We start from the raw sequence: 27,549 nt of genomic DNA on the forward strand, positions 1-27,549 counted from the left end.
CATGTCACATAAAAGCAACGTACCAGAAGGAAACTAAACATCGTGCTTACTCATACCTTTGACACCCCTGTTTGTTGTCTTGCTTTCATCTTAATTCTGGATTTTAAGTTCTCTTTTCTAATCTTCCTTTTGCAGGTTTTACCATAATTTCTTACATATATGATGATATTTTACTCACCAAATTAGATGGGTAAAGTAAGCCAACATTTGTGAACAGGCCAACAAAAAAAGAGTTAGAACAAAGTGGATGCACCGTATGTTAGTATCAGTGCTTCATTACTCTTCAGTATAGTTGGTTAAAGTCTGTGAACTATGCGGGAAGTTTACAGTATGTCTTACGTCACCAGTCATCTTCTATAGTGATGTCTCTCACCAGAAAAAGCACAATAAGCACGTACATTTGTCCACTTGTCGTAGTAATACTAACACAATCTGTGGTTGTAAACTATGAGATGAAAACACATCAGCAGGCTTTCCACAAATTAAATATGTAAGACATAACCATGTAGATTTTTGTAACTGACTAATCATGTATTTTGTAACATGTAGTTAACCATGTACATTAATTCATATCCTGACCATGTAGGTCTGCTTTTAATGCCTAAGCCAACCCATTTGTGGGTGAGTCACGAGTTAGAGCAGAGCAGAGCAGAGAAAGTGCCAGGACTGTGAAAAGTGTTGTGTAGTACAAGTGTTCTGAGTCACAAAAGTCTGTGGGTTAACACCTACAACCACCCCATCCGTCCTCCTTACAAGCGTTTGCTCAACACCAGTGAGACATGAAAAGTGCATGTCATCACATATAAAAACTGGCTTTTTAGCCTTCACTGTAAAACTGTAATGTTTTACCCTTGGGTTGGATGTCACCATATTTTTGGAATCTCTGCATTTATTTCCAAGGATAATGTTGAAAACAACTGATGGGATTAAAGGCCAAATCTACAATACACAAAAAATGATAAACTGAAAAAATTAAATAAAGGAAAAACAGAAAATGTGCCATACGGCCTCACCTAAAACGTCCACGTTTTAGTGCTGTTCATAAAACTGGTTCCAAGTTTATTTAGCACAGTAACAGAGCTTCAGTTGGTAGTACAGTACTTTCTTTTCTGAGGATTAATATTCAGTGCGTGGATAATGCCTGCAAGCATCTACTACAAACACATGTGCGAGTAAGTGTCCATCAAAGTCAGTAAATGAGATCAAATCAGCGTCAGTGGATAAGGTAGTAACATAGTCTTAGTGAAAATGTCTCTCACCAGCAGTAAAATAACTAAGTACTTGTACTTCATCAGCCAACACAAGCATAAATAAACACTCATCCTCTTAAGTTGAGGAAGCAATCAGTGCTTTGGTGCTTTGGGAGGTAAGGGTTAACAGCACATGCCACATTATTCCAGTAGTCTGTTATGATTGCTGCTATACTTCCTTTCATTACAATTTTCCTTTCATTTCCCTTTGGGAAACAAAATGTTTTTCTCCCATTTCATTTTTCATTCGTTTCATTCTACATTGTCAATATTTATTGTCAATTACAGGAAAAACCAAATCAAATGAATGTGAACCTCACATTTCTTAAGGCATACATTTCTGCCGTACTTCAGATTACGGCATCAAAATACTTGATCACTTGACATTTTTGAGGGATTCTGCCCGACAGGAACTTTGGGGCATTTTAAATTTCAATTGTAAGGAGGAAAATATAAAAGAGAAATACAAAACACAAACTCATAGATTCTGCAATGAAAGCACAAAATGGTGAAAGAGCAAAACAGGACAGAGGTGGATGTAAAATACATACCACATCTTTAAGCATGAGTAGGTTTATTGAAAATCCACAATGATTTGTTCATTATATACTTATGTTGTCTGTCCACTGTGCCAACACACTGTGAAACATGTAAAGTAGGTACCGCCTGATTTAGCTTGATGCCAGGGTTAACAATTCTTACCTACTAACCTGTTAATGCCAACAACTTGCATTTTGAAGGGACACCTTTTTTTAAAATCTGCACCGTACCTCTCATACCATCTTTGATACAACACACATGCAGCTGTTGGGTAAAGGCAAGGTGCTTTCACGAATTAAAAATGAAGAACAAACCGCAACTTTCATATTTACAATACATATTCTACAATTCATTACAGTTATTTTCTATTTTGTATCAGTTTCAAAACAGGTTATGTAATCTTTCAACTGATCTAAACACATGATAGGAATTTAGTTTGCATTAAACTCGTTGATGAGACACAGTTTCTGATAAAACAACTCCTGAAACACCATTATTTTCTATCTTTTTTAAAAATGAAAGGTAAACATGCTCACAGCTATCTCTTAGGCACCCCTCTGTTGTAACCCAGCAGACAGCAGTTAAGATGGCTGTGGCACTTTAAATTCATCATTGGTTCGAATCTGGCTTTTCATGTGTGACTTGGCTTTCCATCTAATGTGAGTTAAGAATTAACAAGTCTGTCTTTTATCTAGTTGAGAAATGACAATGGATGTTGAAGGACGTATCTGTCACTTACATTTTTTGGGAAAGATGGTACTTATTTGATCAAATAGTATCACTTGATCAAATCATTTTGTAATTATTAGAGTAAGTTTAAAGTGCAAAAGTACATTCCAAATCAGTTTGTCTGCAATACTTTTGCATCTCCAACAGTCTTGACAGGCTGTTGGAAGCATCCACGTTTTTGTACCAGATACTATTTTTGAAATACTGCAACAAAACAAAATGACATTTTTTTTCCTCTTTTTTTTTAAGAAGCACAGATTCAGCTTCGAGACACAATAGGAGGTTTCATACATTCACATTGTAAGGGATGAGAAGAAGGCAGGCAAAGCTAATAAACTGATGCGAATGTGCTTCGTGATGCAATGGTTGTCCCCAGCTTTTTAGCTCTAAACAGATGGGATCTCTCCCACAGGATCAGACAGAAGATGTCCATTTTTGACTCTGCAGAGCATGGCGGATACAACAAAGGCTTTCTCTCAAAGGCCTGATGTCTGTGTGGGTGCTCACACAGAAGTCCTTTGCATAAAATAAATGTGGCAGAGCGCACGCTGCCTTAATGAGGTTAAAGTGCGGCATATCAGTCTTAACTAAGGCAGGAAGAGGAACCAAACCAGAATGGTGACATGGAACTAATCTGCGGTGACCTCTGCCACTGCTGGGAAGATGATGACACAAAAGCTTGAACATTCGAGGCATGCTTTTGGGCTGACAGGGCCTTTCTTGGCTTCCTTTTTTTTTCACAGACTAAACAATACAATATCAAGCTCTGCAACAGTGGCTACACCTCCTCGTGATGTAGTCAAATCTCTTGAATTAACAGGTGATTCAAGGCTAAACAGACTAGACATCTATAGATGGTTATCCCCGTGCCATATATTTTCCATAATTACACCGTCAGTGGGAGCTGCCATACCATAAGAATATTTTCTAAAGAGTCTCCACTTGTCCTCACACCTGCTGCAGCTCCTTCTTTCAGTCTGCGGAAACCCTTTCCTCCAGATATAACCGCAGCAGAGATCACCCTGTCCCTGCGCGGCCCGTCCCTCTCACAAGGACGTCCCCGTACCCACATTTCTGGGTCATCACTGAGTTCATAGATAGATCCGTCTTCCACACTGTGCTCCAAAGACTCCAGGGAGGAGTCTGACACCTCGTCGCCCTGTGCCGTTAATGGCCGTCCAGGTAGTCCTGATGTGGAGCGCAGCTTGTACTGCAGCAGAACGCCACGCCCTTTGCCTTTCTCGTCTCCTTTATTGGAGCTGGAATGTTGCAGGGACTCCTGAGAGGAGGTGTCGCTGCGGTCCTCGCCTCCACAGGCAGAGTCTGGCCCATCTCCGACAGAATCTCTCTTAAGCAGTTCAGGAGACAATGTGCTAGTGGTTGCCACAAGGAAGTCAACAGGCCCACTGTGAGCATTTAGGGAGATCATCCCCTTTCCTGTCGCGAGCAGGGAAACATAGTATTCAAATGCCATCCACCAAGAACAGACAGTGCTTTTGTAAAGACTTTGGGACCAAGACATTGTCAATCACATCAGGTAAATGAGAATGTTATGCAGGTTGCAAGTTGAATTGTGTCAACTGAAAATGATTTCAACCGACCTTCACATCATATGTCATCAACAGTTTACAGAAATGATTTATCATAACTGCCACTGTTCCAGCAATAATGCAAGTCATAGTTTGTGGGACATTTGCATATTATTCAATAAACTAGGTTGCAATAAGGTGGCCATGAAGTGAAGGTTGTGCAAGTGGAAAACAAATGACCTCATTCACTTGGCATGATAAACACAACACTGCCAGGCAGTTTTAAATTATGCTGAAACATATATATATATATATATATATATATATAAAAATTACAAAATACCATACTGACTTCTCAAGATGCTGTTTATACATACCTGTTATTTTGGGGATGCCCTCAAGTTTGGGAACTGGAAGAGTGATGATTAAGCCTTGGGCTGTGCCCACCCATAACAGACCCTGGCAAATTAGAAGGCTTGTGACCCGCATGCTCTTTTGACCTGCAACATAGAAAACATTGAGCAAAAATGAGTTATCCTTGCCATCCACTCTCAGCAAATAACATAGCTCGAAACGCCAACAGACAGCTTCCTGCTGACAAAATGATGTCCCGCCCCTAGTCTAATGCAAGATGAAAAAATATATAAAAAACACTTATTGTTGGTCAGGTAAGTGTTAATCTCTATGATTAATTAATTTTTGACCAAAATAACACTAACAGCTCAGCCACAGAGTGCTCAGAGTTATGTAAGATAATGAAACGTTAGAGCTGTCCACGTGCTGTTGCTGTTGATTTTTGTCTGAGATTTGAAGAGGTTCTGAAACAAAGAGCTTTAAAGTTTTCACTTGTTGCTCCACAGGTGTTTGTCTTGGTGTGTCAGAGAAACACGACATAAGCACTAGTGTTACCAGCTTGCCCCTCTGTTCTCACTGTTCATGCTCTCTCTGGTGAATAACAGCTCAAAACACAATGTACACAATTGTGGATAATTTCATTTAAAAAACCTTCTGAGGACAAGCCAGAAATAGTATTAATTGGATGAAAAACCATAAAGGGAGCAAGGTAGAATCGAACTGTGTTGCCTGTCTTAAGCAAAGTGGCTAAAACGACAGAAAACATTGATGCAACCATTCCTTGCTCACAAAGGTTCTGAAAAACGAATTCATGTTTTCATTTCAAAAAGACAGCCTGGGGTCATATCCTTTTTACTGGCCTTCCTAAAGTCTATTGAGAGCCTTCAACGTATCCGGTGTTCTGTTGCTCGATTGCTTACACAAACAAAGACGAAGAAAAAAAATCACAAGCACCACCTCACAGCGAACCTTCTGGCTATCTGAAAACCCACCACTATGAGCACCGGTGAAGCAGCTTTTTCATCTGCTAAATTGAGTAAAAGCCAACCTACAGTTCACATAGATACAGGTTATGAGATCATTTTTGATGCTCTCAATCCCATTTAATTTCATCTTTACTCATTCACTTTTCAAAACCCACTTTTTTTATTTCAACATGAAAACACTTTGATCTTGAAGTGTTTGATGAGAGGTACAAAAAACAACTGCCATGCAAGAAAATGATCTTTAATTAGTTAAATGATAGGCATCCTAAACAAACTCTAAACACTGGCATCGAAGATAACCAACCCCACAAACCCATGTTCCACCCACACAGGTGATCAGTTTAGGTGATCGGATGTAACCTTTCATAAACTTCAGAGGGCATGAAGTTGAATCACTTACTGTAGAAACGTACAAATCTTCAGACACGAGTGTCCACAACAGATCTACACACTAAAAACGATTGCATTACATTACGGTCATTTTGCAGACACTTTTATCCAAAGCGACTTACAAGGTAGGCAACATGGGGTTCAGTGTCTTGCCCAAGGACACTTCGACATGTAGCCCGGGGAAGCCGAGGGTTGAACCACCGACCTTCCGATTGGTGGGCGACTGCTCTTCCTCCTGAGCTACAGCCGCCTCCGCATCCGATTGAATGGAAAAATGTCTCCCCATTATGGCGCTTTTCCACTAGCTCGGCACAGCTCGCCACGGCTCGGTTTGGTTGTGTTTCCATTACAAACGAGTATACTTCGTGCCTCCTCGATGTGGACGGGGTCGTCGTAACACGGCTGCGGGTGTTGCTGCTCACCCTGTGGCTTTTTGTCGCACAGAAGGCAAGAGAAGAGAGCCAGAGAAGACTCCTGGCCGCCAGACAAAACAGTATTGAAAAGTACCGGAGAGTTTTGTTACGAGCTTCAAAAAGTCAACGTTTGGAGGTAAGCTAACGGTTGCTAACGCTAGCTTTTATTATCCGCGTTATGACGCTTCCAGTGACGACACTCATCGCCCAATCAGTGGAAGGCAGTCGGCTGACGTCACGTTTTAGTAACGCTTCGGCCCGCTTGGAACCAGGGCTGAGATGATACGGAAAATCGTCCCGGTTGCAGGTACGGCGTGCTAGTGGAAACACGCAGTAGCGCGCCGAGCCGAAGCGAGCTAGTGGAAAAGCGCCATTAGAAGAATACAAACTGTGTAAAGTCAATTTTCTTTGGTTTAGACAGAAGCTTGCATAACCGTGTAATATAAGTTTACTGACAAGTTTCTTAAAATTTTGGTACTGAATACATGTCAAATATGTCTCCTTGAAACCATGTAGTAGAGAGTAAGCTGTTGTGATATGAAGGATATAAAATTACTTAATTTATTTCCACAATAAAGCTTGAACATCAAAGCTGGAACGGGGAGTAATTTTTTGTTGTTGAGAGACCATCATTCCAGCATAACCAAATGGCCTGACAGGGCGCGACACTCCCTCACCTCCTCCAGGCTCTGTGTTAATGCTTCAGAACGTGAAGGCCATGACAGGATATCAATCCCTGGTATTTTCAATGAGAGTTTTTCTATCGACTGATCTGCAATACAGATGCACATGCACGTGCCTTTAGATGATGGGAGGCTTAAATCAATGGTGGTTAATCCTGCAGGAATGGTTGCTTTTCCAGCATTGGCAACAGCTATCTAAACTGCAAAACAATCTAGAGTCTAAGGGGCACTTTACACGGAAACGAAAACGGGTTAAAAACGCAAAACCTTTTTGCGGATGCACTATATCGTTTAGATGGTAACGGCGTTTTGGGGGCATGAAAACGCAAAAAAAGGGAAACCGCCCTCCAGAGTGGAATTCTTGAAAACGCTCCACTGTCGCGCCACCGTGTAAAGGATGAAAAACGCAAAACTGCGTTTCTCGTCACATAGAAATGAGTAGAGAAGTAGAAAGACTTGGTCTTGGTAGTGTTGCCACCTAGCCATCTCGCGTGTTTACTGCATCGATAAATATGAAACGTCACACACTTTTGCGTTTCCGTATGCACGCAGATTTTCACCCTAAAACGCTCGTCTAAATGCAGATTTAAAAGTGAAAACGAAACGCCACTTTTGCGTTTTGGTTTCAGATCGTTTCCGTGTAAAGGTAGCCTAAGAGAATAAACTAATCTGAGGTTAGGATGAAGTGACATCCGGTGGCAAAAATTGTAAATTGCAACCAACATAATACCCTATTCCCAAACCGAAGTAGTTGGGGTAAATATAAAGTGTTTGGTTTGATCCCTCTGGTTCAGTAATGTGCTGGTTGTAGTTATCGCAGAGGAGTGAGTTTCCTATAAATTTTGCTCACTGAGCAAAATTATACAATTCTGCACTCATGAAATCATAGTTATGAATATCATGTTGAAACTATGGCAGTGGAATTATCCAGTAACCACTTCATTCTGAGACTATCGTTTTCCAAGACCAGAAAGCTTCCAACTTATTTGTCTGCAATATCCAGAAGTGTTGTAGTTGGTGCTTGAATTAAGTTGGTCAATGATGGAAGCAGGCGATCAGCGGCAATGCTGAATACTGATGACGCTATCATTTTGAAAACTGTTGTCAAAACTTAAAGCAAGTGTCTTTAAAAAAAAAACCAGATAGGCATAGCCAGAGTGACAGCCACAAGTTAAGAGATTCGATGTTCATCATCTTTGTGTTTAAAAAACAGGGAATAAGAGCAGGCAGTGGATCGGAGTGAGACCTGCAAACATGTTGCATTCCCACCGGGTCACAAAGTATCCTCACACAAATTCATACCATGTCTTTTTGTCTAATTTAGAATTTAGAAATTGCACATCGTGTTCTATTAAATATCAGTAGACATATAAGTAAAAATTAGGGACATAAACTCATCATTAAAATATTAAATGAGGTAGTAAATCAGGAGCCCTCTGTGTGTGACAGGAGCTGGTTTTTGGCAGCTGGCTCTGGTATTGATGTTCTCTGTATAGGTGACCAGTGATATCATTTCAAGAGATTCTCTTTTTCTTTAGAATGTGTTGATAATCCTTAGAATGCTGTTAAGCAGTCACTTTCTTTGGCTGAAGTTGCCTTTTTACATCTTATAAAGTATGAACAAGAGGGGAGACATGTTTTCCGCTGTGAAGTTTTTTTTTATAACCACGGACCTGTTATTGTTCCTCTGCAATAGTGTCGGCAGAGGATAATTGCAGACTCTTATTATACAAGCACGTCCTTTGTTTCCAGTTAACAAAGGGGTAAAAATATCAGTTTGCTGTGGATTTATTTTTGCATTCTTTCTGAAGTCCCAAAGCTTTTGGCTTCCTCTGTGGCCTAGTTATCTATAGAGCTATTTACCATAATATCCATAGAAACCATAATTGAATTACACCAACACTCAATTGAACACAACTAAGAGAATGCTCATTTACATGTGGAGATGTATTTACATGTTTGTTCTGTGTCATGCTCAGATTATGATGATTTGCATGAATGGCTCAACAGTGTCATTAATTGATTCATTATACTTTGTAGAGATGATTCATTCCAAGCAGGAAACGGATGCCGTGTGTAAAAGAGGAAGCCAGAGCAGAGGAACATTTAACCGACAGAGAGCAGAAGCTTTTAGGTGGAGACCAACGGTGGTTTAAAGCAGCAAGTTCGGTTCTGGCAAAAATGGCTTTTTGTTTCAAAACTGCCACCTGCTCACAATCCCTGAGAGTCTATCTGTGCTTTGGTTAGAGAGCTTAACCGAGAGAGTGTTGCTCATGAACACCCACTCTAAGGTTACCATGAAATCTGAAGTTAAGTCGGGGGATGTGGGCACCAAGCTTTGTCTTTAAAACAGTGATAAAGAGGGATAATGACAAAGGCACTTGGGATTAAGGAGGTTCAGCTACCCCTCAGGCAATCTTGCACCTCCAGTTTTTGCAGAAATATACACACTCTGCAGTGTGGAATGAGTTTATTGTGGGAGCTGGTATTTGCCTTAAAAAGACGATGTCTCCAAAGATAAAAGTCTCCCTGTGGTATGTCACTCAGGACTTTTTTTCATATATATCATTTTTCACCCTAAGGATAGAACTATTAAGGGCATTAGTGGGAAAGAGACATTTCTCTGTTGTTTACTGCAACTGGAATTCCCTGTTAAGCGTAAATCACATTAATGGGAGATGATTATGGGGTATATCATGATTGTATGTCCTCGCACAAGTCAAGGAGAAGCCTAAGGGAGGAAAGACTCAGTGATGGGTTTTGAAAATATCAAAATTTCATGTGCAGTATCTGTGGTTGTAGAGTGGCAAGGGATCCTCTTTTCCCATGTGAGCTCAACAAATCACAACTTAAGTCAAAGATCTGCTTCTTTTTGTGGGCCCTGAAGACATTAGCCCAGAAACACTTTTTCACACTTTGTAACTTCCCTCAGGGCAAAGCCTTGAGGCAGTCACCCTTCCTCAATCTGCTGCATATTTCAGGGGAGAGCACTGGTGCTGGGCGAAAATGACCTCTGGGTAACTGGTTTTCTCCAGATACCGTGGCCGTATAAGTCTGTTCTCCTTAAAGTTTCATTGCTGACAAAAAAAGAGTAACTTAGATCTAAAAGAGAAGAGTTTTGTGTTCAAAACACACGCCTATTGTTATTCTTTCTTTTCTCAAGTCTCAGGAGAAACACTTTTTTTTTCTATGATAAAACTGAGTGCAACCACAGCTTTGAGTATTTCTCTGAATACATCATACAAAGTCTGGTTTGACTCAAAAAAGGGCTGGTTTAAATCTAGATACTGCTGTTTTTAAGCTCAAAATGACCTCCATGTGCATATATATATATATGTTTGAGGAATGTTGACATCGAGTTGCACATACTGTAGTTCTCACCAACATTTAAAGGTATGATCAGGAGATACTTATTTACCATAGTTTTAGTCTCAAAAAGGGGGAAAAACACCCACAATGTTGAATATTTTGTGCATCACGAAGAAAGGTAAAGAGGAAGTAGTTGGCCATCTGTGTAATTCTAAATGAACTGCAGTGTACAGTGAAATGAGGGTAGGACAAAATTTCAAAGCGAAGCAGACGAGGGGGAAAATTGTACAAAAAGTAAGCACTCAAAAGGAATATGCAGGGGGAGAAACGTGTCGAGAAAAAAATTTAAACTGGTCACATTACCAAAGATGGATGGATTTGAAATAAATGCAAAAAGAAAAATTCCTTGGTAACCCTTTGTGTGAAAATCTTTCAGCTGCCATTTCACTGCTGCTCAAAAACTTTGTTTATGTCACATTATCTTTCTTCTTTCACTGTTCTTATTTTAGATTATTTTACTCTCCTTCAATTCTATGGCTCTATTATGGCTGTGAAAGGGCCTGAGATGAATACTTATGCAGTCTAAGTACAAGACCCAAGGAACAACTGGCACAGTATGGAAACGTATGCCAATTTGTTTTTTAAAAAGAAAAACAACTTCATGTTTTCATTTTGAAAAAATAGGCCATACTCTGTGCACTGAGCTGCAGAGCTGGGACTGACCTCTGTACATGCAGTTCAGGCTCCACATATAGAGGTGGTGATGTGTGCCGTGTGCATACCAGTGTTCAGCAGCGTTGAGCGTGTTGAGATGTTAATTTCCTGTAGAAGCTCCAGTGTTTCAGTATGAAAGAGACGGATGGAGGAACCCTCTGAGAATGCCATCCACACCCCACCACCTGCACATGCCATGTGTGCGACACTGACCAATGGGTCTGGATGGACTTCAAATTTCTGGAACAGACACAGAAAGTCTGTTAAAAAAATGCAAATACCAACATCACTTAAATAATATGACATTAACAAAAAATAAACAAATATTTCTAAAACTCTTTTATTTAATAAAACTGCAATATTTCTAAAGGTTCTCTATTCTGTAATAAGTTCAGCAACAACCAAACTGCAGGTATTACCATGTACAAACCATGTACTGTATGCATAAGCTATATAAATGCATCACTGTCACAAAGAAAAGCTATGACTGCAGACTACCTCATTATAGAAATAACCCTGTTAAAGGAATAGTTCGCCTCTTTTGACATGAAGCTGTATGACATCCCATATTAGCAATATCATTTATGAACATTGACTTGCCCCCTGCTGCGTCCTGTGAGCCGAGTTCCAGCCTCGTTTTGGCGTTGACAAAGGTAGTCCGGCTAATTGGCTGGGGCCACAAAAATAAAGCGTTTTGCTTCTCAAAATAATATGCGTTCAAAAGAGTAATACATTTGCATCACAAAATCGTTGTCCAGGAAAAAGTCAGACCTCACATCGCTTGGTGCTATTTTTGCCTCCCTTGATATCAATGCATCCAGCCACCTAGCGATAGCCGCACCTGTTACAGTGTTTACTGCTCGGAAGCAGGGGAGTGCTCGGTCTGCACTTCGGTCTGCACAGTTTACACAGCACGCAGTGATACAAAGGAAGAGAGAAAATAGTGCCAAGCGGTTATGAGGTCTGACTTTTTCTGGATGAATGATTTTGTGATGCAAATGTATTACTCTTTGAACACTTATTGTTTTGAGAAGCAAACTGTTTATTTTTGTGGCCCCAGCCAACTAGCCGGACTACCTTCGTCAACACCAAAACGAGGCCGGAACTCGGCTCACAGGACGCAGCAGGGGGTAAGTCAAATTTAATAAATGATATTGCTAACATGGGATGTCATACAGCTTCATGTCAAAAGAGGCGAGCTATCCCTTTAACAAGAGAGAATTTACTGTGATAAAATAAAGCCATTTCATGTTGTCTGTCTTAAACATCACATTATGAGGTCATAGTGTGCATAGGCCCCTTAAATACTACGTTCAGTTTTTCGCCCTAAACTTGCTTTTATATAAAATGTCCCTTTTAATTCTATAAATACACAGACCAAGACTCATGGAACATGTTTCTGCATCATTCCCCTTCCAAAGAGCACAATGAAGTGAGAGTTTCAGGCACATATTCTTAATGAGTTGCCTGAAATAAATGCAATGAGCCTTATCATGGCAACACATGCATCCCCGGAGGTCCAAGGCGTGACAAGGGTTGGTTTAGGCATAATCTTGGAACTCGTATCACTGTCAATGCACAAGGTGCACGAAGCTGGGCAATTAGTCAGTGAGAGTGACTGCGTAAGGATGAGAAAGCTCCGCCCACCCCAACCCAGGAGCACCGGCAGACAGGGATTACCACCTGTTAGTGTGCCCTTGCCAGTGGGCCCTCCTTTGTTTAAAATTAGGGAAAAGGAAAGAAGCCTTTGATGTATTTTCTGTTTTAATTGACTCCCAAGCAGTGGGGGCCAGCTATGCCTTGGAAACTCCACGTACCGCATCTCACTGTTTTTGTAGCCGTCAAAAAATGTAATATACATAATAAAAGAGCAAATTTAACCTTCAATAACCCATTTCAAATCAGCTGATTGACAAGTTTTTGAAGAAAAAACACTGTTTGAATGCATTCTATATTCTGCATAATTATCACATTAATCATTATCAAGCTTGGTGATGCTAAAAGGGACATCAAGCTAATCAATGGCTGACATATTGTTGTTGCTCAATACCATCTTGCCTACCATATGTTTGAAGCCACTTGGAGGCAACCTGGTAAACTAAGGATATTATATAACATGAAAGACTTATATGGAAGGAAATAATGGAATCTAGAAAAGCCCCTGAAAATGTTTGAGTTTTAACTACCGGTAACTATTTTTAGGAAAATAACATTAACCTCAGTTTGTTTTGCAGGCGGTGTTATAAAGCAGAATTCCCAATATAATTTTTGATTTATAGTATAAAGACCAAATGTGTTGAAAGCCTGTTGGGTACAGGGATGAGTGCACGTCATAGATGTTGCCCCCCACCGACAATCTGGTGTTAGTATTCTGAATCCAGCATCGCTTTCGATGATGAGGTAGTCAGTGAAGCTTGACAGTAGTAATGTGCTCTTTCCACTCAGCCCAGCATTGTCACACTAACAGCTACATCCCTTCCATAGTCCACCTTCACCAGTGGGAAATAACAACAGAGCCAGAGTCACAAACACTACAGCTGGTCTGAACAGCTCATTAGTCCTTCATTACACCATGTGACAAGGTGTCTCTGTCCTTTACTGAGAGCTAAGTCCGCATCTCCACCCTGAGGGCGAGGGAGTCGAGTGGACAGCTGAGTGATAGGCGAAACCAGCCAGAGTAAAAAATAGTAAAAGGAAGAGAAAAGAACAAGGCTTGCCAGTCAGTATTGATCAAGGCCTGTATGTCCATGCATGTCCCACTTTGTTACGGTCTTGCTAAATTGGAGCAAATATGACCTCTATAGAGTGTTAAGGTTTGTGGAGTTCTGTAATACAGACACTGGGCTTTCATAAAATTGCGAATCCCAGCAGGCTGGAAAAAAACAAACCAAGCACTGCATTATTAGCACATTCAAACCAACCCCTACTGCTCAACTTTATTCAAAATAAAATTCCACTTGATTGTTTGAGATTTCTTTAATTTTCTCCTAATTAAGCTGTTTTAGAACCCAACTGTGCTTCTGAATTCCTGCTGTACTCAACCCTTTCAGTTGGACTGATGAGAATATAAATAGGGTTTATAGCTCAGTTTAGCAATTTCAATGACAAGCCTGTGTTTGTGTTGGCAGTGAATCAGTTTAAAAACGCGTACTGTCCAAAAGTGGTAGGACTTCCCATGGTGGTGAAGAGAGGCTGACATAATTTCAGTAAAAACGTCCCAAGATGATTTATCCAAATAAAGAGAAAGTAAATGGCTTGAAACTGTTCAAGATGGTCCTCTGAGGCGTCACTTACTATAACTGTCTCACATGGTTTTCTATGTGACCTGTCCCTTTAGAAATGAAGCAGCAGGTTCTGAGTCTGCCATTCCAAAAGTCCCCGAACCCCCAAAAGGTTTTGTGGTCAAACTGAGCTTTGAAGGGTGTTCCATTTCAACCCACAAGTCAAATTTTTTATGTTCCCTAAAGGAAAATTTAAATTTGGGAGCTAAACTTTGAAGTAAAATATCTGACTGAGAAAGGTGGAGGAATCTCATCAGATCCAACATGATTACACATTTCTCTGATGTTTGTATGCACAAAACACAGAATAATGCATTTCTATCAACTAATAAGAGCTACATCAGAGAACATGTTAAACGTTATGCGAACTAACTATCATACTGTAGGCATGTTAGCATGTTCATGTTTCACTCTGAGCATTCCTGCTCCAGAGTCTGCTCTTACAGAGTGGTGGCTCAACTGTAAACTTGGTTGAAAAACATTAGAATTCTTAATAGAAATCTATTAAGAAAATTCTGCAGCCTGCAGAAGAGAGCAGGGTTCAACACTGACTGTTTGATCCACCCTCTGTGGTTTGATTGTCAGATTTGGTCATGGTTAAACATGAATTGCATTGGACTGGACTTTGGTTTGGCTGAGATGACTTCTGTTGTGAACTGGTGCGATGCAAGTAAACTGAACTGAAATCAATATATATGTAACTGAACGATGTCACCACCTATCTTTTTCAAAGAGTGAGTCATTTTTACTGCTTAGTTTTCATCCACAGCTTCCAATTACAGACTCTTACATAAATCTATTGTCTTTTCATCTTACGTACCAAAGACTCTTTATTAATCCTTTTGCAAAAGCTTATCCTAGACCAACATTTTCATGAATACATTACATTTCATGATTTGTCAAAAGAAATGCTAAACTGACGTTATGCGCATGCCAGAACATACTCATCATCAGCTCTGGGACCAGTTGAAAGTGTGATAATTAGCACTCAGCTCAGCCCAGCCCTACTAACATCCGATCACAACCATGACCAAGTCTAATATTTGCACCAAATGGAGCCATAACCATCTGAAGAGGATATTACTCTTGCAAACTGGAAAGCATATCTAACTAGTCGTGTAAGCTAACGGTTGAGGCTCATGACAGAGTCAGCTGTGCAGATGTAGGGCGCTAAAGCACTTTAAACCAAGCCGTTGCCTTGAATAAGCATGGAAGAGGAAAAAGAGGCAGTGTTCAGTAGTGGCAATCTTATAATGTCCATTGCTTGGTGATGCCAAAGTTCTGTGAATGGAATCACACAAAGCTGTTGTGAAACCCTACAAATGGATAGTATAAAAATGATGGTAGGGAGGAGAAACTAAATAAAAAAACTGATTGGAAACCTTCTTTTTTTGGTCAAAGTGACTTAATCTTACTGACAGAGTTTTCTTAAGAGTTGCCTGGTGTCATTATGCATGCAAGTTTTACTCCTCAGTGACCATTGAAATGATGGTTCTGACATTCACTCAGAGAGGGAACCGGTCTTGTTTACCCAACATAACTGACGGAGGTGATTCCAAGATTGATTCCCCAAGTGATGAGAGATGTCTGGAAGGCCTTTGTTTTGTCTAGCCTCCAAATCTTATCCTGTTGAAGACCTCTGTAGCAAAGGTGAATGGTTGAAAAGGTCATTTTGGAGATTTGTGAGCTTGTAATAAAATATCAGCAGCTTAAGGATGACAACCTATAAAAGTGTTTAAGCTTTTCTCATTTCATTCCAATTTTGTATTCCTCTTCCCTCACAAAAATTGTGATGTTGAGGTTTTGTCAGCACTATAATTTCCCAGTACCCCACTGGTGTGGAGTGTATGTAATCAAATAATACAAAGCTGAGAGCCAAAACAAATTTGTAAGTGTTATGATGATCCTTTGGGGTTCTGTTGATGGCAATTTAGACACTGTGGGAAGTATAGTCATGTTTTTCCAAAAACCGAAAGGTTATTTTTAAATGACACTGTCACTGAAGCACTGGCTGTGAAGATTTAAGATTTAAGAGTCATAACAAGCAGCAAGCTGCAGGATCAGTGGAATGAAATGGAGTAGGGCACAGTATTCAGAAAAGTCATGGATAAATGATTCCAAACTACAGAAAACCTCATAAAGTGGTGAACATCCATGTGGGAAAACAATGGGAACATGTCAAGTGAATCAAAATCATCGGCCCTCCAAAAAATTTCTCTTCCCACGGGTGCCAAATATTGCTTGTCCAGATCCTGGATATGCACTGCATGTCCTGTGACGTCTGCCCTCTTGGCTTCATATTAGTAAGAAAGACAGGTCAGCAAACAGGTATCCAGAGCAGACCTTTTAAGCTCTGTGAGGTTTACGTTGAAACAGAACTGTGCCTCTGCTACATGGCCATTCAGCGGCATAAGTACACATCTCTGGAGGAAAGCACTAACCAATAAAAGGACGCATTCCGAGCTCAGCTCAGTCCTGATTATGTGGATCTCAAAAACAGGTTTGGTATGTACCTGTCCCTGTGGTGATTGTTCAGATTTGTCAGTTGCTTCTCACAATTTGTTGCAGCTTGAAGAATACGCATATCAACATTTGATTCAAAATATATTCATTTTACTACTGTGCATTTTTGCATGATGTGTATTTGGCATGGGGGTACAACATGAGATTTAACCTTACACATTTTTGTATTTGTATTCATATACATTTGTATTTGTACTTGTATTTGTGACTGTCTGAATGATGCTCTGGGTCAATGTATGCAAGGAGGACAGACTGTCCTGAGATCAGAGCCCAAAGTTTACATGGAAAAACATAGAGGTAGAGGCCTAAATACAGTATAACACAACTGAACAAATCATTACATTTGTGTACCATACATGTATGCAGTATGAATGTAAAACCAATTGGCTAATGCAAAACGAAGCTGGGGTAGTAGGGGAGATTAATTTGAAGTAGTCAGATGAAAGAGTCATGTGGTTAATAAATGTTTCCCTATTTATAAAGTTTGGTGATTGGGGGGATAGAAAGAAGGCGAGGATGATTGTGAGCACCCTCACTAAGAGCCTGTCTGAAACGAGTCAAGGATCGGTTACCTCAATAAGAATATGTCGTAAAATAAAGTTGAAACATTTGATACAGTCATTTCTTTTTTTGAGAATATGAGATTAAAAAAGGATTTCAGATTTTGTAGATTTGCAGTGTTTTCATTTATTTATTTGGTCACAATTGGCATCCCATTTTTCAATTTCATTAACTTTACTTTGTCACATGCTTTTATCGTGCTAATACTCGACCCATTTATACTGCTATGCACACTCACACCTGGGAGCTTAATTAAATGGTACTGCAGCTGCAGTTAAGCAACTAAGTACCATATTTACTTTACTCAGATGAGTTTGTTTTATGTCATTCATCACTGTCACCATTGCCCGAGTAGCCACCCTGCTCTATACCTCTAATGACATACCAAATAGAGGAACTGTTTGGAGGATGACTACACAAAAATGCAAAGTATGAAAGGAGATTGAGGAGTTGATTTTCAGGAGATAATAGTGCACACTTCTGTATAATCACTCGGAGCATACAAAATGTAGCTTCAATTTGTACGACAGCTCCAAAACACATTGTGTGAATCTACAAGTGGTCTGATTCATTGTCCACGCAGCTGTTCCCAGCTGCAGTAAATCTTGATGACATCAAAGATTAGATTACTGGCTCTCTAAAGTTGCATTCATAAGTCTTTGCAGAAATGAAAAGAGAAAGTTTCATCAAATGTTGCACAAAAATAAATAAATAAACAAAACACAGCGCTTCATGGTTTCTCTGCGTTTGACCCTGCAAACAGGGATGGAAGAGACATACAATTATTTTTTGACCTCATTCCTTTATCACCCTATTAAAAAACATGAATTGTAAATGTAAATGTAAAAAATTAAAAAATGTAAATCTCTGCACTTATAAACTTTTGCCTCAGCTCCCGGTGTGTCTCATTCGGTTAACATGGTCATTATTTCCCCTTACAAGGGTTCAGTTTGAATGCAAGTGAATGGGGCAAATGTGTAAAGTTACATACATCTGAACATTTTAAGGCATATACTGATTTTTTTACAGGAGAAAAACTCAACTTGATGTGTAATATCAATACAGCTGGGTTTTTAAGGGTTTAATCAATTCCCCGAAAAAAACAACTTGCTTTTTGTTCAATATCACACAGACATGAAGCAACAACAATAACTGCTCTTCTTTCAGCTCTGTTTTACTGTAGCTATCCACCAGCTCTACAGCTGCTGAGTGCAATGGTCATTGGCGTGTTACTCACACTGTTTGTTCTATTCTCAATAAATATGTGTTAAGTTTCGTTCTTTCTTCTCTATATCTGCCCTTGAGGAAGCATGTTTCTGAGAAGACTGAAAGCATCTCCTTTCATCTTATTTTGTTTCTTTTTTAACGGTGTAAACCTCATCAGTCTGTGTCCAGCAGCAAGTTACCTGAGTTGTGAGGCTGGAGATTTCCATAACTATGACAGAGTTCCCACAGCTTGCCCACACTGATTCATCCAGCACCAGCAAAGTTCGAACTGGTTCTGAGCCCAAGCTTACACATCTGCAGGAGTCGGATTCCCAAAGATCATCTAGAAGAAAAAAAGAAATACATTTCTCTTAACTATATCACATTATTTAAATTATTTGAAGAACTAAACAGTCCCAGGCTATTATTGATTAGCTTACGCTTACATTACACTTCTGCTCCAACACTGTCACTTCGAGTGAGACTATTAAATTCAATAACTCCTACTTGTACCACAGCAAGTTAGCTTGGTGAATATTTATGAATTACTGTTTAACATTGTTGAGCTAAAGCATCGGTGGAGAGAGTTCACAGTGGTGGCTTGTTTTCGTTCTCTCTAATGAGCAAAGAGCCAAGTGAGAAAATATGAACTACTATCAGACTAAAACTGTGGTGTTCGATTTAAATCACCACACACTGTGCGGCACAGCATTTGCACCCTTGCTGCCTTCGCTAATAAGTCTGGTGTAGACTTTAATGCACTTTCCTCGTGTATTTTAACCAGTTCCTTTCCTTATAAGAAAACTGTGTCTTGTTTTTTTCCTTTTCTAGCTGACTGAAAATTAAACAGACCTTTATTGTTTGAATTCTAATCACAGGATGCACGCTGCAGCTTCATCAAAAGCACTTTATAAAGTGAATTACATAAGCATTTCCTTTGCAATGTGTTAATGAAGCAAAATTAGAGAAGGGGGTGCATTCGACCATTTAATTAACATTTTGAGTTGTTTATTTCTTCCTTTCATAGAAGAACAGCTTTACAATGCCTTATGACTTCCACAGGTTAATTGTTTGGCATGTTCTAAAGGTCACTTTTCAACCTTTTCAAAATTCACTCTTGTAAATGTCCCTCCAGCCCCCTGCATGAACCAAGGTCATGGCAGAGCTTCTCCCTCTTTAACACAGGGACCAAGCTTGTCGCACTGAACCAAATTCCTTTGCGTTATCTTGTTCAGTATTTTCACTGCCAGCTGACATATGTGTTTGATGTGCCTATCTTGGTGAGGAAAGTTGGAGCACACTTATCACTGAGCCACTGAGCAACAATGGAATGCATGTAAAAAAATGCTTTTTGATACATTTCTAAGCTAAAGCCATGGTATCTCCCAGCTGTTGCAGACTTGTTTGTGGACAGTAGCACGCTCGTAGAGGGCATGAATCTTTAACAGATGTGCCAAATCCACAAACATTCCCTGACACCCCCGAGAGCTTTTCTCCTGTCCTTTTTTAATATATATCTATAAAGCATGAATAGTAATACATAATCAGCATGCAGCAGCTTGGTGTAATTAATCATCCTCTCTGCTTGGGAGGAGAGAGGAGCACAGGAGGCAGGCAGGCAGGCACATTGACATACTTTGGCCAGGTAAAAGGAACCCGCTGATAGAGCTATTGTGCTCCTGCTGGCTGTGAAGACTGCAAACCTCTGCTGAGATGGTGTTAAGCCCCCTTGGCCTTGTGCAATGCCTGACTAAACAAGGCATGTCATCCCCCACATGGTGAAGTGTTATTTTCATACTTACAGCAGGTGTGAAACTCACTGGAAATGAAAAATAAAAGTGCAAAGGGGAAAGTGATTCTAAGAGAATCACTCCAAAGGTAGTAAACATATAATATAATAATTCTTGAAATGCGTGTTCTGAAAAAAAGAAAAAGGAAAACGGTGCTTGACACCAATACTTGTAGGTCAAATGAATGAACACAATTCAATTTGAACACAAAGGGTGTTTTGTAAACCGGAAAATAAAAAATTAAAAATTAAAAACCCATAAAACTCATTTGTACTAATTATTTAAAGCTGGCCAAAATAGTGTGTTGATGAATGGCTCCAATTAAGAATCTGTCAGAACACGACACATCTACACTAAAACACAAAGAATCAGATGACATCATGTCAGTAAATAACCATTATTGGTAAGAGAAGTGTAATCTGTCTTAAAATGAATGCTTTCTGTCTGACTAATTGGGTCTGTATGGCATAGAAAGCAACATACACATTTTTTATCTCCTGTTATATGTAAATAATTCTGTTCTGGTATATCCTGTTGAGCTTTGCTTCCCTTGTTTCCCACCAGGTCTCAGTTACAGATGACATTGCATTAGTCTTCTCTTCCCTAAGTTTATATACTACCAGGGTTCCTTTGATCGTTCCCAAGTCCCCATCATTGTTAGTCGTTGTGTGTACTTTTTCATTCCCATGCCAGTCTTGTTCTGCTCTGTGTTTTGGGATTTCTGGACCCCCTGCCTTCTGCAATAAAAGTTTATTTAATTCTTCACCTGCCTCCCTCCATCTGTGAGCCTGCAATTGGATACTCTGTATAACAGCACACATCATCTGTAAATACATACAACACCAGTTCCAGAAAGTTGGGACGTAGTGTGAAAAGTAAATAAAAAACAAAATGCAGTGATCTGCAAATCTCATAAACCACTATCTTATTAATGAAGACTTGTTGTGTTTTGGTACTATATAAATAAAACTAAAATAAACTAAACTAATAACAGAACATAGAAAAACAAAAATGTTGAAAATAAGACATTTAAAAAAAATCATGAAGAATATGATCTCATCCTGAATTTAATCTCAAAAAAGTTTGGACAGGGCCATGTTTACCACTCTTCTTTCAACAACAGTGAGTCTCCTCAGGAATGTTGTCCCATTCTTTTCTGGTGTTATTGAAGCTGCTCAACAGTCCTGAATGCTCACTGTCGTATTCTGAGTTTTATGATGAGACAAATGTTTTCGGTTTGTGAAATGTCAGGGCTGCAGGCAGGCCAGCTCAGCACATGGACTCTTCAACAACAAAGCCATTATGTCGGGATAGATACAGTACACTCTTTGGCATCGTCTTGCTGAAATATGCAAGGTCTTCCCTGAATAGGACATTGTCTGGATGGACGCATAATGCTGTTCTCAAACCAGTATATACCTTTTAGCATTGATGTGCAAGTTGCCAGCTCCAAAGGCACTAATGCACGGCGACATCATCAGAGATGCATTTAGATCTGAGCACTGATAACTACCTCTTCCCTTTAGTCTGTAAGACGCGGTGACAGTTACTTCCAGATAGAATTTCACATTTCAATCCGCCTAACCACAGAAAAGTTCCTCTCTTTGCCTAATTTTGAAAACATTTTGGACCTTGGCAGACAGTGAGGTTTCTGGATCAGGTCCACATATGGCTTCTTTGTATGATAGAGCTTTAACCTGCATACGTGGAGTGCATGGTGAACTGTGTTCACAGATTTCTGGAAGTGTTCCTGAACCCATGCAGGGATTTCATGAAATAATCATGCCTGTTTTCAATGCAGTGCCACTTGAGAGCCAGAAATGTGCATAGAGAGATGTGCAGATTCTCTGAATCTTTTGATGGTATTTTGATATTTGATATTTTTACTATTCAAAGGATTGCAGTTTTACACTTAGAAACATTATTCTTAAAATTCTCCACATTTGTCCTATCTCTGAATGCAATTTTTTGAAGGTTGCTGAGCCTCTGCCCATATTTACGTCTGAAAGACTCTGCCTCTCCAAGGTGCTTTTTTTATACCAAATCATGTTACTGACCCGTTGACAGTCAACCTAATTAATTGCATCATGCTCCTCCAGCTTTTACTTGTTTGTATCACTCTTTCAGCCTTTTTTTGCCCCCTTAAAACTTTCTTTTTTATATGTGTTGCTTTGTTAAAATTCAGTATGAGATATTTTTGAAAAATACTAAATCACCTCACGTTTAAAGCTGCGGTCGGCAACTTTTTTTTAGTCATATTAGCTTGAACTGTCATGGGATTCTGGAAGTAGAATATTAAATAGGCTGTTTAGAAAAAATAACGAAATCTGTAGCTCCCTCTGAAGCCTGTAATCATGCTTGCAAAAACCGAGCGCTTGGTTTTTAACCAATCAAGTAGGGTGGAGGAATCCTACCTGTCAATCACAGCTTGTGCACACGCTGCTGAGCGTGATTCTGCCCCAGCTTGTGTGCACTCACACTGGTGTGAACTCACGTGCACAACCTCGTCCACAGAGGGGGAGGGGTTTGGGGGGCGATTTGGAGCTTGGTAGAGGTTGGGGGAGGGACCTGAAAGTTGAATCAGTTCGAATTTTCCGACTTTAGACTCGCAATTTTGAAAACCTGCCGACTGCAGCTTTAATATGTTTTCTATGTTCCATGTAAATAACAGATTGAGTTAATGGATTTGCAAATCATTACAGTTTTTTTTTCATTTATATTTTGCACAGCATTCAAACTTTTGTGGAGCTGGGGTTATAGTTTAACAAGTGTAAAAAACAGCATTTCGAAAACATTTCCAGTTTCAGAATGACATTGATGGAGACATAGTGACAATGACACATTCTTTTTTGTCAGCACAGGCTACACACTGGAGGGAGGTATGAGCCACCTCTGGCAATCACCAAACCTCAGCTATCAGTCGGAAAATAGAGCAACATGCGGAGCATCTCACCACTATTATTTCTTCCATAAACCATAACGGTCCCATTCCGCAGGCCCGCAAACAGGAAATGAGAGGAGTGTTTCAGGCATAGCACAGGGCAGCCCTCAGGGTTGTGGAGGGTCAGGAGGCATTGTGCTGCTGGGTCCACACTGCCATAGACCAGAATGCTGGAAGAACAACAGCAGCAGCAGCAGAGTCAACATGGTAAATGCATGTCATTTCAAATGACAGAGACATGTTGTTATGCAGTTCGATTTGACAGCACACAAAACATTGCGTATGTGGAACCACTCTTTTTGCGTGTTTAAAATGCCATCTGAACTTGTTGCCTCAGAATGACAAATGCATATCGCTGTTTGTTTCTTACTGAGAGGAAAATGTTAAGCTGCATTGGAGCTGACGTGCTTTTGAGAGTTCTGAAATGCTGAAATGTTTCTTTCTTGTTTTTCTTTTTCCTTAGACAGATCATTTAACTGAATACATGTGAATAGACTGTGAATAACTATCACTGCTTTTAATTAAAATGACATTAAATAGTAACACAATGTTATCCATTCCATTATATCCATTATCTGATATTTAGGAGTGCTCTCTGTCAGAAAAACAACACTTTATTCACTGTAACTATGTTGTTAGGATAAGCAAATTGAGATCCTGTCTATCCTCTAAACCTTCAGATTCCTGCTGTTTGGGAATCAGGAGGTTTATTGGATTTAAAAATGAATCAGTGATCTCAGCACAAGTAGCCATATCGATGCTTTGCTGGGGTATCAACTAGGACTTCCTTTGATGAAATATTGACAAGCAAATCTATACAGCTGGAAGTCTCTGGGGAGGGTGACAAAGAATGATGCAGGGTATTATTTTACAGCAGAGGATGCAGAGTGTAGTGAAGAGCATTTTGTTTTTATCTTTAAATATAAGTCTCTCACCGGCCATCGTCTAATCCAACGCAAATGTTGGTGCCGATCCCTGAGGCAGCCTTGTGAACTCCTGCCTCCGCCTCCCCGGTCGGAGAGGGGACTGCCACATACTCCAGACACCGAACAGGAGAGCCTACCTGCAGGCTCTTTACAGCCCTTGGAGTGGGCCTGTTGAGGGAAAATATTTCTATGTGGCCTTGAGAACCGTCTCCTCCACCAGACACCTGTAGGGAACAAAAAACTTAATTGAAAAAGAGACTCCATGTTGAGCTGTAGCAACGAACTGACTTCTAATGACATGAAATAAACTATCGTGCTGAAAGTAAAAAAGCAGACAGAGAGCAGGAAGTGGAAGCAGGCCAATCTTTCGCAGATCATCCTTGAACTGTGTTTTCACTGTCTTAGTCAATTTGTGAAGGTCAAAGGATAATGTGTTGCTGGTCAATCCTTCTCTATGTGGAAGCAATGCAGGTTTAAAAAAAAAAAAGGTTTGAATCAGTATTCCTTTCAGATTCCATCGCTTGTACATACGGTTTCTTTTCATGTCCCTTTTTTGTACACTTTATGTAATGGCTTCTCAATGTCATCTCTAGAGCATTTAACAGTCATTATAACTCCTGCGATCTCTTCATCGCTGAAGATCAGATGCTCTTGTTAGTTTCTGCAAGGCTTTCAGCTGCCCAACAATGATTTTCTTTTTCTATTTTACTGCTTTCAGATTCAGCGTCTGATTTATTGCTGCAGTCAGTTCATGTTAGAATTAAAATAAATAATTTTTAACTAATTAAACTGACATCTAACATTACTACATCCAAGTTCACACTGAATATTACTTTAAGTGCCAATGAAGAAGCATAGACCAGCACAGAATAGAACTGCTGACAGGTTGGAAGGGGCCTCAGTGGCTCAGTTCGAAGTGGGCTAATCGACATCGGTAAATATATCTACCTTTCGGAATTCATAACAAGCTGTGAAAAAAACTTTCTGAACGAAAAAAAGCTTCCACCTATCATGTGTCCACACCCCACAGGCTGAGTGTCTGCCTCAATGGAGGCTTTACTTCCAGTGTACCACAGTTATATTGGCCTTTCTGTAAGCCTGTCAATGCCAATGCTGAGACAAATAAGAAAGGAACAGCCCTCCAACCTATCTCTGATGAAATTCCAATTAAGGTGGCATTGCTTTCATTGCCAAACAATTAACATGTCGCTGTGGGTTTTCAATATGATTCCATTCATTACGCCTGTGGGAGGCCTGTGTGAATGCTCAGAAAAAAAATACAATGTTTTTCCTGGAAAAGAAGCCCGGCTGCTTGCTGCAGGACATCAAAGATTTATTCTCTGTATGAATCACATCCTGTGAATGTGACATCAGCTAAATATAGTATTTAGCTCTTCTCTTCCACGCTCACCCTTATTTGCATGCAATCATTTGTTTGATTTGTATCAGCACACAGAATCTGGACAGGAGCGATCCTTTGGGCTCTTGAGAGTGAGCTAGAACAAATAATGGTCTGTTGCACTGGGTGAAAAGAAGATAGGGGGAGACTTATCTTACTGCAAAGAGGCCTCCAAAAAGAAGCAAAGCTTCAAGTGGATGCGGATTGAGAGCCAGAGGCAGGCCCTATTCACCCAGGCTCCTGCACAATTTAAGCATTCACTTCACATGTCCATTTGTTGTTCCAAAGCTCGCCACACGCCACAATGGTCACGTTTCCTGCTCACAAAATACTTTTAGTTCTACATGTCCACTGAAAATACTGTCTCCTGACTAAGTCATGGCTACTTTCTTAAAGGAAAACTATCTGGAGATGTGCCCTGGATAGATTATTTGCCTGACTGATGCAAAAACTACCTCAACAGTAAATGCTCTGCCAGCACTAATTAGATTACTTTGGATGCAGTAAGGTAGTGCAGGAGAATGGTGATGATAGCACACTGTGCTCAGATGTGTTTTCAACAATTAGGAGTCCAAAAACCACGGGTCACCGGATTGTTAATGTATCCTGAAAGTGATGCATTTTAAGTTTCCTATTCCTAACACTTTCTATGAATGCTCACTTAAAGACAGAGTTTGAGAAGTTTATCAAAAATGAGATGTAGGAAGTTAAGAAATGTGGGACGAGGAAGGTAAGGGCAACCCAGGGAAATACTGCGGTATCAAGCTGATTAGACACAATGTCATTACTCTGATCAAAGCGTGCAGAAATCCCCATAGCCCATTTTACTTTAACATGATTAGTGTCATCTCTTATTTGACAAGCCTGCCAGGGAGGTAGAACCAACTGGGGGCGGTAACACTCAGCCACTAATTATTCGCACTGGATCCGCAGGCCTTCACTATCAACATTTTGGCAGGATAGTGCTTTGTTTTTGCTTGGTTACATATTGTACTGCAAAGTACGTAACAAACACTGTGCTAGAAAAAGGTCATGCTTGCTGAGTACTCAAGGAGCTGCTTGTATTATCTGCACGATCAGTTTTCAGTCCAGAGTTTTCAGAAAAGCACTGCAAAGTCAGTTCACTCTTTTAGTGATTTTAGTTCAAACAACAAGGACCTCTTAGATTCATTTTTTTAGGAGATCCTTATAAAAAGCAGTAGTTATAACGGTCTGACTACCCAAAGGGCTGCCAAGTTCCAGAGTCACAATAAGTACCAACATTTATTTGGAAAATCAAGTCTGACTGCTTCCCAATGCATTTATAATTCAATCAAGGGATACATTTGCATTTTTTACTGTGCAAGCCTCCATCCTCCAACCCTTGACAATTCAATTGCTAAAAGATGCTGACATAAAATCTGTCCCCTGCTGACTTTCTTTTCAGCAGCAAAAAAAATCTCGAGCCCACTCACTGAAAATATTTGACTGAAATGTAAAACTAGAACGCATCAGCTCTGTCCAGGTAAAATCGAAAGAAATTCAGGGCAAAATACAAGGCAATGAATGCCGAATCTCTTAACATGTGTCAATTTGTTTTGCTCTAATTTCTATTCTTTTCACCATGTGAGGGTGCGTGTTTCATGGTGAGTGTGAAAGTTAGACCTTCCTATGCTTCGTGAAACACTGGTATCACTGGGCTCTAACTGTTAATGCAACTTCATCTCTTTTCCCTCATCTGAGTGAGTATCCAGTCTTCTCTTTAATAGCGCTAGATATGCAATTAAGTCTGAGATACTGGGCTGTACTCACTGTTATGGAGGACCGGCACTTGATTGTACCACCTGTTAGGTCAGAAAAAGGTATAGCGGATAAATTACCCAGCCTCTCCAAAGAGAAGAGGGAACAAAAATGGAAACTTTCAGATTAACAGCAGATTCTCTGCATCATTTTTTCTAGATGGAGCTAAATTCCCACAAGATCAGGGTAAGTGATGCGGTAGTCTGACAGAACAATTTGCTCCGCTCATCATGAAACACCGTGCAG

General features: G+C 40.0%; 1 protein-coding gene across 3 annotated transcripts in view; it reads right to left on the reverse strand.

Moving 5' to 3' along the window:
- Positions 1 to 1,807: 1,807 nt before the first annotated feature.
- Positions 1,808 to 27,549, reverse strand: part of arhgef10la (Rho guanine nucleotide exchange factor (GEF) 10-like a) — a 125,781-nt gene continuing 100,039 nt past the window's right edge. For all 3 annotated transcript variants that reach the window (XM_075461719.1, XM_075461720.1, XM_075461718.1), the window contains 6 exons: positions 24,135 to 24,349; positions 23,212 to 23,369; positions 18,669 to 18,811; positions 10,966 to 11,137; positions 4,426 to 4,548; positions 1,808 to 3,956 (listed from right to left, as the gene is read on the reverse strand). In XM_075461719.1, coding sequence (XP_075317834.1) covers positions 3,406 to 3,956; positions 4,426 to 4,548; positions 10,966 to 11,137; positions 18,669 to 18,811; positions 23,212 to 23,369; positions 24,135 to 24,349 — 1,362 coding nt within the window. In that variant the 3' untranslated portion in view covers positions 1,808 to 3,405. The remainder of the gene's footprint in view (positions 3,957 to 4,425; positions 4,549 to 10,965; positions 11,138 to 18,668; positions 18,812 to 23,211; positions 23,370 to 24,134; positions 24,350 to 27,549) is intronic.

Source organism: Odontesthes bonariensis, chromosome 3 (genome assembly GCF_027942865.1).
Source record: "Odontesthes bonariensis isolate fOdoBon6 chromosome 3, fOdoBon6.hap1, whole genome shotgun sequence".
Lineage (NCBI taxonomy): Eukaryota > Metazoa > Chordata > Actinopteri > Atheriniformes > Atherinopsidae > Odontesthes > Odontesthes bonariensis.